Genomic DNA, 13916 nt, shown 5'->3' with positions numbered 1-13916 from the left:
GACCAGATGGTTTCTACTTTCCAATAAAAGCAGATTAGCTATGCAATTTAAAAGATGTCCAAGACTTAGTTAACTAGTGAGTTTGAGCGCATTTCTTTTATACAAAGAAAGTGTACAAACTGAAATTAAAAGAGACATCAACCTGATAGGTAAACAGCACATTATGACTGTTTATGGTCATTTACTAGAATTTACTGGACTGATGTTGCTGAAATTTTATCTGTTAAAACAGCCTGCCAATGTTTATCAACTAGTTTTAAAAAATTATTATTACTACAGTATAATACACTGTATATAACAGTAACTTTTAGATTATTGTACTGAAACTAGAAAAGAAAACTTTTCTACTGATTTATGTCAGAAATAAAGTTGAGATTTTCACTGCTAACTCAAAACATACTACCTAAGGGATTCCATAACAGTTCATAAAATGTCTTTGTTTTTAAAAGGTATGGTCTGTGGTATGTATTTTCTACGAAGAAATAGAAGAACACATGTAGCATCAGATGTGTGCACTTTAAGAAACTCTGGAATGTGAAATCCACAAATCCAAATAAAGCAGGTGGTATAATTTGGGAGGCAGGACTGAATTTAAGTTTAACGACATTACCAGGTTATCCTACCAGACTAATTCTCACTCACTGCATGACTTCAATGAAGCTCTCAGTCCTCATGCTGATTTCGATTTAGCTGAAGTGCTATTTGATGCGTTTCATCTGGACTTTTACTCACTTCAAACTACACTTCATTTAACCAGGCTGCTGCTGTACTCATTTGTTTTTCTACTTTATTACTCACAAATTGGTGTTGCTTAGTTTAGATAAATGGTTGGACTAAGTTCATTTTATAAATTTCTTTTTCATTTCATTAAGAAATAAATAAGCCATAGAAAGAGATCATACCACAGGAAAAAAGTGAGAAAGCCATCAAAAGACACTACACCACAGTACCACAGAAAGTGTTGGTCTAATAATATCTTCTCATAAATGCCAATGATGATTTGCTGTTTTAAGGCAGGACCATTCCACTGCCTCCAGTCCACAAAACTACAGCTCCTTCCAGCTGGGCATGCATGGTAATACAATGCATTTTTAAAAGAGAGAGACAAAGAATGTGAGAGAGGCAGATTACACAAGACAATCCAAGAATGCACGAGAGAGAGAACGTAAGGGCAAGACCAGGAACATGAGACAGAGTGAGGGCAAGTGTGAAACTGCACAAGGAAAAGCAAAAGAAACCAAGTGTGAGCAAGCAAGAGATGGAGCACAGCAAGCACAAGCACACGCGGAAAAGCACAACCATACTCATGAGAAAGCAGCAGCACTTGAATAACATGAACTTGTCAGATGACAGATTTATTTCAAAATTCATCCCTATAAGATTTTTTTTATTTTGTACAACTAAACATTTTTTAGAATATAGTGAAGAAATTTAAGTTTCTATTAAACACTGATTCATTCATGCAGTTTGCTAACCAGGATTACTAACCAGAGCTTAGTGTTAAATGCCAGATAACATAAGGAAAGGCTGTCAGTTGTAAAGTCCTGAAGTACTCTGATCTGTGCTGATTATAGGGTATCCTGGAATTTTTTTTTTTTGCCAAATGGTAGAACACAAGAGCAACTAATTCAAAGTAATTAATACTTTTGTAAACTATTGATAGAAATTTTGACAAAGTCAGTTAGGCTGCTACCACCTGGTGGTGTGCTGATAATGCTAAAACCCATTTATATTTAATATGGTATCACAGCTTGTGAAAGAAAAATTAGTACATTCTTTACGTGACACTAAGAACAACTATACAACTATTTTTGTATAATCCATTAAGGCTTCACAAACAAATGTACCTTACAAATTAGCTATTCAACCCAATGTTTGAAGCCAAAATATTTAAAAATTAACATACTTTTTTATTGTCTTATCACTCCATGTAATTTTTTTTGCATGGATTTAGTCATAAACCAGGATTGCAGACAGTTACTACTCAAAATGAGGGATAAAGAAAACTAATATCTTGTCCAAAATATTGTCAAAATGGATTTTCCTAAAAATAGTTTTTATAAATGCGACCTATCAATATGCAGTATTACATACTGACATTTAGGACCACAAAATTTGAACTGCAGAGATAAATGTAAATACTGAATTTCCACTGCATTTATGGCTAAAAAAATTATACAACACATTTCATAATAAAGTACAGAACCGTTTTCAGCAGAAAAATATTTGTATCTAACATCTGAGCTACTACAAATAGTTTGCACTTCCAACTGTAATGAGAAACAAAAGTGTAGCAGAAACATTGTGGATTTGGGATGCTTGGGGGTTTTACTCCTCAGTTTGTTGCTTTTTATCTGGTTGAATTTTAAAAAGAAAAAGCTGACCTATTCAGTTCAAACATCAAGCTTGCCATCAGTATGTAACTTTTGTATCAGCTCAAGACAGAATGGCAACTGGTTCCAGAAACCTCCAATGTCTAGAAGAAAACCATGTACCACAGGGCTTCTGCACCACAGAATCTGCAGAGCTGGAAGGGACCCACAAGGATCACTGATCTGACGTGACTGGCCCATACTGGGATTGAACCTGTGACCTTGGTGTCATTAGCTCCAGGTCTCTCAGCCAAACCAGGTCTAAATGTTTATTGACAGCTATCCTCACAAAGAAACCTATGAATGATAACAGATGTAATAGAACGTGAGAGGACACAGAGTTTAGGGATATATGCAAAGCTTGGCATTTTTAAATCCTTCATTAAAAATTCAAAAGTAATTGTGCACGTGACTTAAACACACTGTATACTCACCAATATTTGGGGAACTTGATCAGCTTGCCATAAACAGCAGTACTGAATGAGGGGATAACTGGAACAGGGATGCAGTATAATCCTTTACTGTCCAAAGAAGTCAGGGCTGCTTGAAAACCAAATATCTGGAACAAATTCAGTTGGTCAAATGGTGTATTGTCAAGTGATTAGATTACTTTACTTTCAAGATATTTTATAACATCTGTATGTATAAATATACTCAGGAAATATTAAAAAAAGTGGTTTATTTTTAGATAATTCCTTTTCCCCAAACATAAATATAGCTACAAAAATATACTTCAAATAATGCCCTAAAAATACATGTAAAAATATTTTCTTCACTCAAAAAGTGTTAACTACGGTTTGCTGAATTTAAAAGAATACTGAATTACAATTTTTCAACTCAAATACTTTAGTCTATATCCTTTAAACTTGCAGATTACATACAGCCTTTCATACAAAATAAAATCACTTTGAGTAATTATAACAACACAGGTTGTCACCAAAGACTGGTATTTAAGGAAATTAGAAGCTAGCCTTTAAAGCTTTTTTTCTTAATAAGAGCCTGGCTACAGAAAGAATCATCACAGGAATTCTTCATTATTTTTCCTCATTCAATATGGCAAACAAACTGTTGTAGTCTTGTCTTTTAACATGCTGTACCACTATTCACAAGAACAGAACAATTCAGCCACTATTAAAGCTAGCAAATAAACCCTTTAAAACCCAAAGCTGATGTCCAAATTTTGCTACTAAAATGTTTTCTGAAGAGAAAAAAATCCTCTCAAACTGAAAAACATACAGATGACTTGCAGTACTGCAATTCCAATCACTTTAAATGTGACATGTCACCCAGAAAACTGAATGCTTGCCATGCAATTTTGAAACACAGTTTCTTGAATGCAGATAATAAATATTTAAATTTCTGTAAAGTATCAGCGTGGAAGCGAATAAATAACTGAGAAACTTACTAAAATTAACAGTAGTAGTATGAGATGTTTATATTTTAGTAGCACCCAAAAGGTTTCAAACTTCCTAAGCACATCCTAAAAGGCTGGAAAGGCCTGCTTTAAAACTCCTCTGCAGAGCAGATGGCAACTGAATCGTCTCAAAACAGTTTTCCATATCTTAAGCTTCCCTTAGCCTCACAATAAGAGCTCCTTTCACATAATGCATCTTTAACTGAGAACATTCAGAGATCTGCCCTCTTATAATGCAAAACAATTAAATTGTTTGTTAACAGTTTTTGATTGTATATCTTCACTGTGATGGGTTTGCTCTATCAACACTACTAGTAGTGACAGTTTTTCCTCCTAACTTCCCATCAAGTTTTTAAGTTTGCAGCAATCTACAAACCACAGGAGCATTATCTCAGATGAGGAAAACAGTTTCTTTCTGAATAATTCTATCTTGTCACAAGGACCTTGGGGCTTCAGTTTGCAGTTTCCTCATATGAAGTATGCAGCGCATATTACAAAACACTTGGCTCGAGTCAGAAGCAGCAATCCCAAACAACAACATTCTGTGAAATGTATTTACTCTACGGCCCTTCAGATTAGCTGGAAACATCCTTACAGGAAACCTGCTAACACTGCAGATTAACTGAACATACACGATGTTCTCAGCACACATCTCAAGCCCTCACTGACCTTCAGATAGCAGTGCTGGTAGCAGTAGTGAAGCAGGTTGTCAGAGGGCTGCCCCAGGCTGCTGACCACATGCACCAGGTGCTCAGCGTACATCGGCACCGAGTGCTCCAGGTTAACCTTATCCACCAGAATGCGCACGGAAGGTAAAGGCCGCAGGGGCTGGAAACTTGCAGCATTTAACAGCCCACTTAAGTTCTAAGGCAGGGAGGAAAAAAATTATGTAACAATTAAATGTATTATTTATCATATCTGCATGTTCTTACCTAAACACACAAGAAAATCTACATGAAATAAACTATTTATGGATACCATGGCATTATGCTACAAATCCTCAAATCCTTCCAAAATATTTTCTTTGAAGTTTAAAATAATCAACCTTTTATCTGGAATTGTCTTGGGTGCAGGTGTCCAGGTGCTGGTGGTGCAGGGGCAGCTTCTGTGAGGGGACACCAGGGGCTGTCCTGGGCCAGGTTTAGCCTGCTCCAGCCAGTGCTGCAACAGCCCCACCACAGAGCACAGCTGAGCTTCTTAGCCAAGCTGGGGGCACCTCTTTGCAAACACATTTAAGAATGGGCAAAAACACCTCACAGGCTGCAAAGACTCAGAGAGTAAGTGAGAAACAGCAACATGAAAAGCAAGGTCAGAGATGGACAGGGAGGCAGTGTGCTCCAGACACCAGAGCAGAGCTTCTCTTTCAGCCCATGAAAGAGACAACACAAAAGCAGACATCCACATTGCAGCCCATGCAGATGCCCACGCTGGAGGAGGTGGATGTGTCCTGAAGGGCACTGCAGCCTTGAAGAGAGCCCATGCTGGAGCAGATTCTCCCTCAAGGAATGCAACCTGCCAGAAGGACTTGCACTGAGGCAGAACAGCATGAGAATGATGGAGTGGCAGAGCTCAGCTGTTACAGACTGACCCCCATCTTCCATTCTCCGTCCCCCTCTGTTAAGGGGTGGGAGGTAGAAGAGTCGGGGAATGAAGGAGTGAAATTGAGTCTCAGGGCGAAAAGGGGCATAGGGAATATATGGTGTTTGGATTCTTAGCAATAAGTGAACTTAACTGCCCCAAGTCAAGTTTGTTTGCTCATACTGGTAATTGGTAATTGATCTCCCCCTCTACCCTGACCCATCCCATTCTCTCCCCCACTGCTCTGTTGAGGAGGGGGAGTGAGAACAGCTGGGTAAGCATCTGGCAGCTGGCTGAGGTCAACCCAGTGCAAGAATATGCAAACTCAAAATATTTTGTCCTATAAAAATCTTTGTTTACCTTTTTATCACTCCAAAACATTATCACCACAATATTTATCTCATGCTGATCTGTCATCTTCTGTGTATTCACAGACAAGCCAGGTATATCAACAAAAGAAGATGCCATTCCATACAAAATAAATAGCATGATTTTAGCCATCCAAGTCTATTTTTCATAGTATCCATTAAAATGGAGTACTGCACCCAGCACAGGCTGGACATGGGCGTACCAGAGTAAGTTTGCTGGAAACAAAGTGGCTTTGGAGTTGGAGCACATGAGCTCTGTTTTAAGAGAAACAGAGACAACTGAAGTCTTTCAGTCTGGAGAAGGCCAGAGAGGAATCCCACTGCTGTCTACTGCAACCTACTGGGAGGGTACAGAGAAGACCTGCCCTTGCTTTGACCAGGATGTTGAACTCCTGGAAAACACCTCCAAACATCTCTTTCAATCCAAATTACACTACAAATCTGAAAATTTTATTAAATATGCATCAAAATAGGACAATAAGTTGACGTACATATGATTTTCAATCTAAAATTCAAAATCATTATTTTAAATACACTTGGATTCATTCAAAAATGTAAATTGAGACTCCAAGTAATGACTACATCAACCAAAAAATTCACTGGAATTCAACTTCTTTACCTCAAACCTACAGCAAACACGGGACTGTTCTCCCATTATTAAAATAGCATCTGCCCATGCCCAAAAGGTGAAAAGCACTACAACCCACTGCACTACTCAGTGCAATGTATTAAAAAGTGCTCAAAAGGAAAAAACCTCTCTGAGCAACCTGATCCTGTGCTTCACCACCCTCTGAATAAAAAATTTCTTCTTAACATCTAAACTAGTAGTTTAAAACCATTGTACCTCTTCCTGTCATTATCTACCTGTACAAAACCCTCTCCCTCCTTTTTAAAAGCCCCCTTCAGGTACTGAAAGGCCACAATGAGGTCTCCTCAAAGCATTTTCTTCTTCAGGATGAGCTACCAGAGCACTCTCAGCTTATAAAATAAAAAATTGGACAAAAACTCCTAGAAATTTAACTCAAGAATTGATGAGTTTGCTCTTCTTCCCAGTCCCTCCCTTACCCATAAAACACCTTCCAGCCTCTGGCACAAGAGATACACCTACTGTAAGTCTTCACTACAAGCCACAGATTTACCCCTACAGTACCTCAGCTTTGTACATTGACGAAGGAGACCAATGAGAACAAAACCAGTATAGGATTCTTTAGCTGGCATTGTACTATACATATCCAAAAGATAAAACAAATGAAGGCTATTAGGAAATTTCTGTCTCTCTGAGCTTGTCATTCAGCAGTTAAATGCCCAAGTCCAGCTGACATCCTGTATGGAACTGGTACATACAGAGCTGGCTATTAAAACCTATGTCATCTCTATTGAGCCTGCATATTAAAAGACTTCATACTTTACCAAGCTTATGAAGACCTGCAGAACAGGTGCTCTTCTGATCAAAAGACCAGAGCTACTGCTTTCTCATTTGCTTGATGCTTTAAAATCCTTTTCATTCGAAAGTATTTTTCCTACCCATACATAACACCTTCGGTTTCCAAGTCTAACTAGTCAGATGCCACTCATTTTAGGTATCTGAAGTTAAGGCTCACAGCCACCAAACTAATCCAGAAGTCAGTGATACATCCAGCACATGGAATAACAGGCCAGTAAGAAAATTTATATCGAATAGCACAAGCTGATATAAAGAACTGAATCATTATCTGTGCATACATACCTTCTCACCCATGATTATAGGCAGCAAGTGGTCTAGTAAATTGAATTCTGCCACAGGGATTATAATGGTACACTTAAGAACAGTGAATGTTGTAAGTCTAGTGGGAATGTATTCCTCCAGTGATGCTACTTCTTCTGAGCTTGGCATAGTTCTACTTCCATCCGTAATATCTACAATAAATGGAGATTGCATATGTTTCACTAAAATATGTAAAATGTGCCCTAAAGCTGATGTCTCAGAAATGCCTAAGGACTAGCAAAAAAAATGCAAAGTTTACTCCCTGCCCCTTCGTAGTTAATAATGTTCTTCCACACTGTTTCTACCTAAGGCTAAATACAATACTAACTGCATTTTCCTTACTTAAAATCTGTATTGCTCTGAGAAACTCATCTTAACAGTCTACCATAACTTATTTCCCTGCATTTTCATCCTATATAACTATTATTTTGAACTAATTAATACCAGTAGGAAGACTTTCTTCTTTAAGTCTCCAAAATTAAGCTAGAGTAAAAAATGAAGCTATTCTTACTCAACATGAGGATTATGATTAAAACAAATGGCTTTCAAAGTGTCTGAAATTATCTGAGAAGCACATCCAACACTGATAGGGATATTGTGATTAATTTACCTTTATTTTACATTTTCCTCTTCGGACTCAAAAGACTATTTGAAAACTGCACCTTTAAAAGCACTAAATGTAGTCTGGTATAATTCTGCATATTTGTGTATATGCAATAGGAGCAAACCTGGCTTAGTTTTGCTGTATGGTTCATACTCATGTTCCAGAGCACAAACTATCATTTTCATGATGCGGTGCACGGTGCTGCTATCCAGTCGAAGATTGAGTGGACCCACAATGAGGCTTTTTGTAGACATCTCCTGAACATTTCCAAAATCCTCACTCTTTACTGAAGAAAGGTCTTGCTGATTCCCAGAAACTACAACAAGTTTTATAAAAGTTACACACAATTGGACATAACATATTTTATCAGCTACTCCTGTTTCAAATCCTGTGATCACAGACTTAATAAATATACAGAAAAATATAACTATGCAAATATAACACACAAATATACAATAACTGATTTAACAGGTTTTAACAAAATTATTTCTGGTAAATGCAGAGCAAACAGGACAAATTTCTGCCTTGCCTCCAAGCAGAGTAAAACTTATGAACTCTTCCATGAACTTTGTATTTCTCAAATTTGGGACTCTTTGGAGGTGTCTAAATTTCTATGGCAGCTTAAATGAACATGTGAATGACAGTCACACTGTTCAAAACTTTCTACAGCTTGTCACAAAGTTATGTATCCCAACAGTCAAGGAAAAGATGTGCTGCAGAAACATGACAGATTTGGGCCCTTGAAAGGTTAGCTGCCATGACAAGACTGGAAGAAGAAGACTAAAAATGAAGATAAACCCTGCCTTCCATTCACATTTACCACCATTCACTGACATATGGACAAGAAGAAAGAAAAATTCTTTAATCGTTATGCCTCAGACTGTTTTTTAAAAAAGCCAATAGAGATAACAGAGTAATAAGATAGACCAAAATCACACATTCAGTGTATACAGGTTGTTCATCAGCTACCAATGAGTACAGGCTACTCATCTAGTCACACCAACAGCACGACTATTTCTCTAAACATACTTCACAGAAATGCTTTAGTTAAATCATGCAGATTTCAGAAGCTCAGGTTTTCCTGTCACATATGACTTGTACAAATATAGTCCTACCCCTCTAACACTTTTAGCTTGCAGAACTTCACTCTGATTTTTTCCCTAAGATCATCACTTTGACAGTGTCTTCATTGCTTTGACAGCAGCACTGAACATTAAATACCTTGCTGACCATAACATAACTGAACACTCTGACAAAATAAGCATCAAGACTAAATGGTTCTGAGACTACAGAAGGACAGTGGAGCTGGTGACAGGCCTGATGCACAATACTTCTGAGGAACTGAGGGCACTGGGGTTGTCTAGCCTGGAGAAAGGGAACTCAGTGAAGACCCTATTGCTCACTAGATCTACCTGGAAGGAGGGTGTAGCAAGGGCAAGAGGTCAGTCTCTTCTCCCAAGTAAGAAGCTACAGGATGAGAGGTCTCAAGTTGCACCAGGGGAGGTTTAGATTGGATATTGGGAAAAATATCACTGAAATTGGCTACAGGCACTGGCACAACCTGTCAAGGTAAGCACTGTAACCACAATTTCTGGAAGTAATCAAAAAATGCATTAATATGGCACTTGGGGACACCATTTAATGATGAACATGGCAGTGCTGGGTTAACAGTTGGACTCAATGACTTAAAGAGTTCTTTTCCAACCTCAACAATTCTATGATTTCTGGTTGCCCAAGAGAAACCCAGTCATTCACCCTTTGGTCTCTCTCCTTTACTGTACTCTTCTAACTGCACTCATTCAAAACAGTCTTTACATTGAGGGAAGTTGAGCTTGGTGGAAAAGGAAGCAAGCATAGGGGGTTTTTTCCTTCATGTTTAAATCATACTCCATAAAACACTGTTGCTTCTAAGCACTGGTGAGGAAAAAGGTCCTCAAATAAACTGAGAGAATGCTGAATTTGATGCACAGCTGGCATAATGCTCTGCAGGCCTTTACAGGCTTATGCACTCAGCAGAAGAATTAACTTTATCCTTAAAAGCCTAACAGAAGTTGATGGTGAGAGCATTTATAGCCTCTGCTTCCCTTGGTTTGTTGTTTTTCTGAGAAGAAAGAGAACAATAAAAGAAAGATAAAAGGACAGAAGGATACTTCCTTATAAAACCTACTCAAATCTTCAGCTGGAAGTGAATTACAATCTTTTGAATGAATCCTGAAAGAGATTTGTTTGAAACCCAGCATACTGACTTCTGCATTTATTTTATAGGCAGTTAACATACATACTTCTATCCTTCCAATTCTACACAGTATTCAGTTCAGATGAACACTACCAAAGAGTGCAAAAAGCCATACCATCATATAAAAAATAATAAGGCAAAAAATAATAAGGCCAGAAGTAGTAACAGCCTACCTTTTAAAAGAGGAAAAATCAGACTTGCTTGTATATATTGTATATATATGAATAATATATCTAAGTGACAAAATTTATACAAACCACTTTTTGGAACAGTTCTAGTTAATTCCACCTAAAAGCAAATAGAAAAGGTAGAAAACCTATTGGTTCTACAGAAGTGGGTGATCACAGTGACTTGAAACTTCATGGATGCATAAAGAAAACCAAATTTCAACCACTGAGTTTTCAAGCTCCCTGTAAATTGTATGTCTAATACTAATCAACCAGAAATATCAAAATGAGTGCTGCATAATGAAGTTGCCAGCACAGTAGAGAGGTACACATTACAAACAAAAGGTAACTTCAACAGCACACTCTACTAGCTCTGTAGGTCATGCAAATCAGTGGGAACTGACAGGCTACATATTGTTTCAGAGAAATTGTTCTGCACTGAAACACAAAGCAAAAAAACAGAAAAATAAAGGAAGGGGAAGACTGATAAAATGTATAAATAAGACTACTGTGCATGACTATCTTGCTTTCATTCAAAATACTGAAATTGATTAATGCACTTCTGTAAATGACAGATGAAACTCCTGGGGGTTAATGTTATCCAGGAGGCACTTGTGGTTTAATCAGTAATCCTATGCTTCAGGAAAGGTTAAAGGTGCAAAGAATGTGTCAAACCAAAATTGCCTTGACAGATAAAAATCTTACAATCACAGTAACTGCCTCCTATAACTTAGGTTCGTGGTTTTTTTTTTTATGGTATGTGGGGTGTAGCAATGGTAACTAAAAACAGTTATACCGAAATCAGAAATAGTAAAATGCAAACTTTCATATAAACAACACATTAAAAATGCAGCAGATTTAGATTGTTTTCAAAATCTTCATGTATTTATACCTTCATCTTAAATAAATATTTTGCACCAATTTGTTTACGTCCTATTTAACAACTCTGCATTTAACCCACAATATGGAAAAATTAGCTAGAAAGTAACTAGAAGAAAACATCACATTTGCTTTTCTGAGGAAAAAAAACATTTCAAAATTTAAGATTTTAAGTTCTTGACTCTAGAAAAACAACAACCATTTAAACAATTTAAAAATTAATTATTCTATTATTTACACAGCCAGGTTCCTGAAATTAAAGGAACAATATTAAAATAAAAGCACACAGTAAGACTTGATAGAAAGCCAAGCTACATTTTGTGAGGTGTTTTCCTAGTGACTGATGGAGAAAATAGAAGCCAAAGCTATGAGAAATCATCCTGGTAGGAAAAAAAGAGAAGCTAAGGAGGGAAAAACGTAGTCAGAAAACACAATAGTCTGACACTGAGGAAAATAAAAAAGCATTTCTGAGTTCAGTAATTTCTGAAAAGCGTTAGTTAAAAGTCAGGAAGGGATATGATCACAACATTCCTTATGCATTCAGAGAAACAAGAAAAAATACTCCACAAAATCAATTTTTCTTCATAATGCACGTAGTCTGCACATATTTAAATTTCTACACTAAGATTCAAAAGGAGATAAGGCTTACCCGAGGTTTTCAACTTCTCTGCATAGGAGTTCAGTGTGCAATAAAACACTTATATCGTTATTAAAGCCAGAAGTCTGCAGTATATATTTGACTTAATTGTAAATTTTCAGAGCTTCACACCACTTTCATGGCACAGAGGAAAGCCTCAGAGTCAAGAAAGAACTGTTAAATTTCCTGGTGTATGCCTCTACGGCTGAGGGCAATAGCATCATTTACTTATTTTTGTAAATGTTTCATGATCTAAGGAAACTGGAAGTTTCTTTCCTGCTCCTTTTAGACTTAATGTCCACCATGTCCAGAAAACTAAGCCAAACGTTAGGAGTTGTGTATTCTCTTACACAGAAATACAAACACAAAAAAACCCCCAGATTAGTTGGACTATGTAGCAAGGACAGATAAATGTTCAGTCACAAAATAGCAAGAAGTTCCCAGCAGATATCCAGAGAAATAGTATGCACAATAATAAATACACAAATGGGGACGAAAGTAATATTAATCTGACAATAAAACTGCAGAACAGCAGCTGTAAATGACAGTGTTCTGAGGAGTGAGGGGGAAATTATATCACAATCAGTGATAAGAATATCTGTGAAAAAATATAAACATATTACTTGCTCATAGATTAACTCCTTTGTCCCAGCTTTTGTGACACCCACAAAAGTAGATATACTAACTTCATTAAATCCACTTCTCAGACTTAGAAAAGAATTTATCACAAAAACTATTTAGAATTATCCAATATCTATATGCACATGGTTTAGGCTAATATTTGCTCACCAAGTTGTTTATATATATATATTTAAAGATAATTCTTCACACTTTCTTGCATCCTTGCATTTTTCTTCATAGAAGAAAAACAATAGCCCTTTTCAGCTCCTGTGCCAAGTATATGATCGATCTCATTCTTCAACCAAGGTTTCTCAATATATTTTTAATATGCAAAGTCAAAAATAATAACTTTTAAAAAGACATCGTATTTTATGAATTCCACCACTGCTACAAGATATTTACTTTCAGTTTAGCAACTATAAAAAATATTATGATTACTTACACAAGAAAAGGAAAATAAAAAAAGAAGAATACCAACAATCAACAGTTAACCAAAACAACTAACATCAATGAAGAGGAAAGCATTTTAATGATGATCCTGATGGTAAATCTAAGGTAAGTTAGAGGACAGTTGATCAAGGACCATCTGGGCATGAAAAGTCTTTGTTTCTATTATTTATCAGGGTAAATAAAGGAAAAAAAGGTACCTTTGCCACCGGTGCTTTCCATTGTATACAAGTAATCCATGTAGAAAGCCCCAAACCTCTGCATTCCAGCTATCTCTGTGTATGTCTCCTACCAACAAAGCAAAGCAAACAAAGAAAATGTTGTATAAGGAAAGAATCTTGAGATTACCAACTGATAGATTGTATTAAAGAGATATTCATGTTTGGATTTGTGCATCAACACAGGGAAAGGCTTATCAAAGCAAAGGACAGAGGTTATCACAAAGAATTCACCTTTCTGATACGTAATGTAACTTCCATTTAAGGCCACACAAATGCACATCCATAATTCCTGTGGACATGCTGACCAATTCATCAATAACATCTAGTCAATTAGTACCTTTAATGAAGTAAATATTCTTCATTTGACCTCTTGCATGCAATAAATCAACCTAATTAAATACACTGAAAACTTTAACTTGTTCAATTTTGGCTTCAAGGAATATGGTGGTTTTATCTTTCAGCAGCAGGAAACTTATCAAGACTTTATGACAACATTAGGATTCATACATAATATAATACATTACACAGGAAATTTGCTTCCAATCTTGCTAAAAAAATGAGCAAATTGTGAAAGCATTGAAGACAGACCAAGGATAGAGTAAAGCTTAAAACACACTATAGGAAAAGA

The 13916-nt window shown here is 36.7% G+C and overlaps 1 protein-coding gene across 1 annotated transcript in view; it reads right to left on the bottom strand.

Moving 5' to 3' along the window:
- VPS13B (vacuolar protein sorting 13 homolog B) overlaps positions 1-13916 on the bottom strand; it is a 431388-nt gene that overhangs the window by 352517 nt on the left and 64955 nt on the right. The window contains exons 12-16 of the mRNA XM_005423449.3: positions 13268-13355; positions 8205-8396; positions 7459-7628; positions 4456-4650; positions 2807-2931 (exon numbers count right to left, since the gene is read on the bottom strand). Of these exons, the coding sequence (XP_005423506.1) occupies positions 2807-2931; positions 4456-4650; positions 7459-7628; positions 8205-8396; positions 13268-13355 (770 nt within the window). The remainder of the gene's footprint in view (positions 1-2806; positions 2932-4455; positions 4651-7458; positions 7629-8204; positions 8397-13267; positions 13356-13916) is intronic.

The sequence above is a fragment of the Geospiza fortis genome, unplaced genomic scaffold, assembly GCF_000277835.1.
Source record: "Geospiza fortis unplaced genomic scaffold, GeoFor_1.0 scaffold200, whole genome shotgun sequence".
Lineage (NCBI taxonomy): Eukaryota > Metazoa > Chordata > Aves > Passeriformes > Thraupidae > Geospiza > Geospiza fortis.
This window is presented reverse-complemented; position numbering and strand designations above follow the sequence as displayed.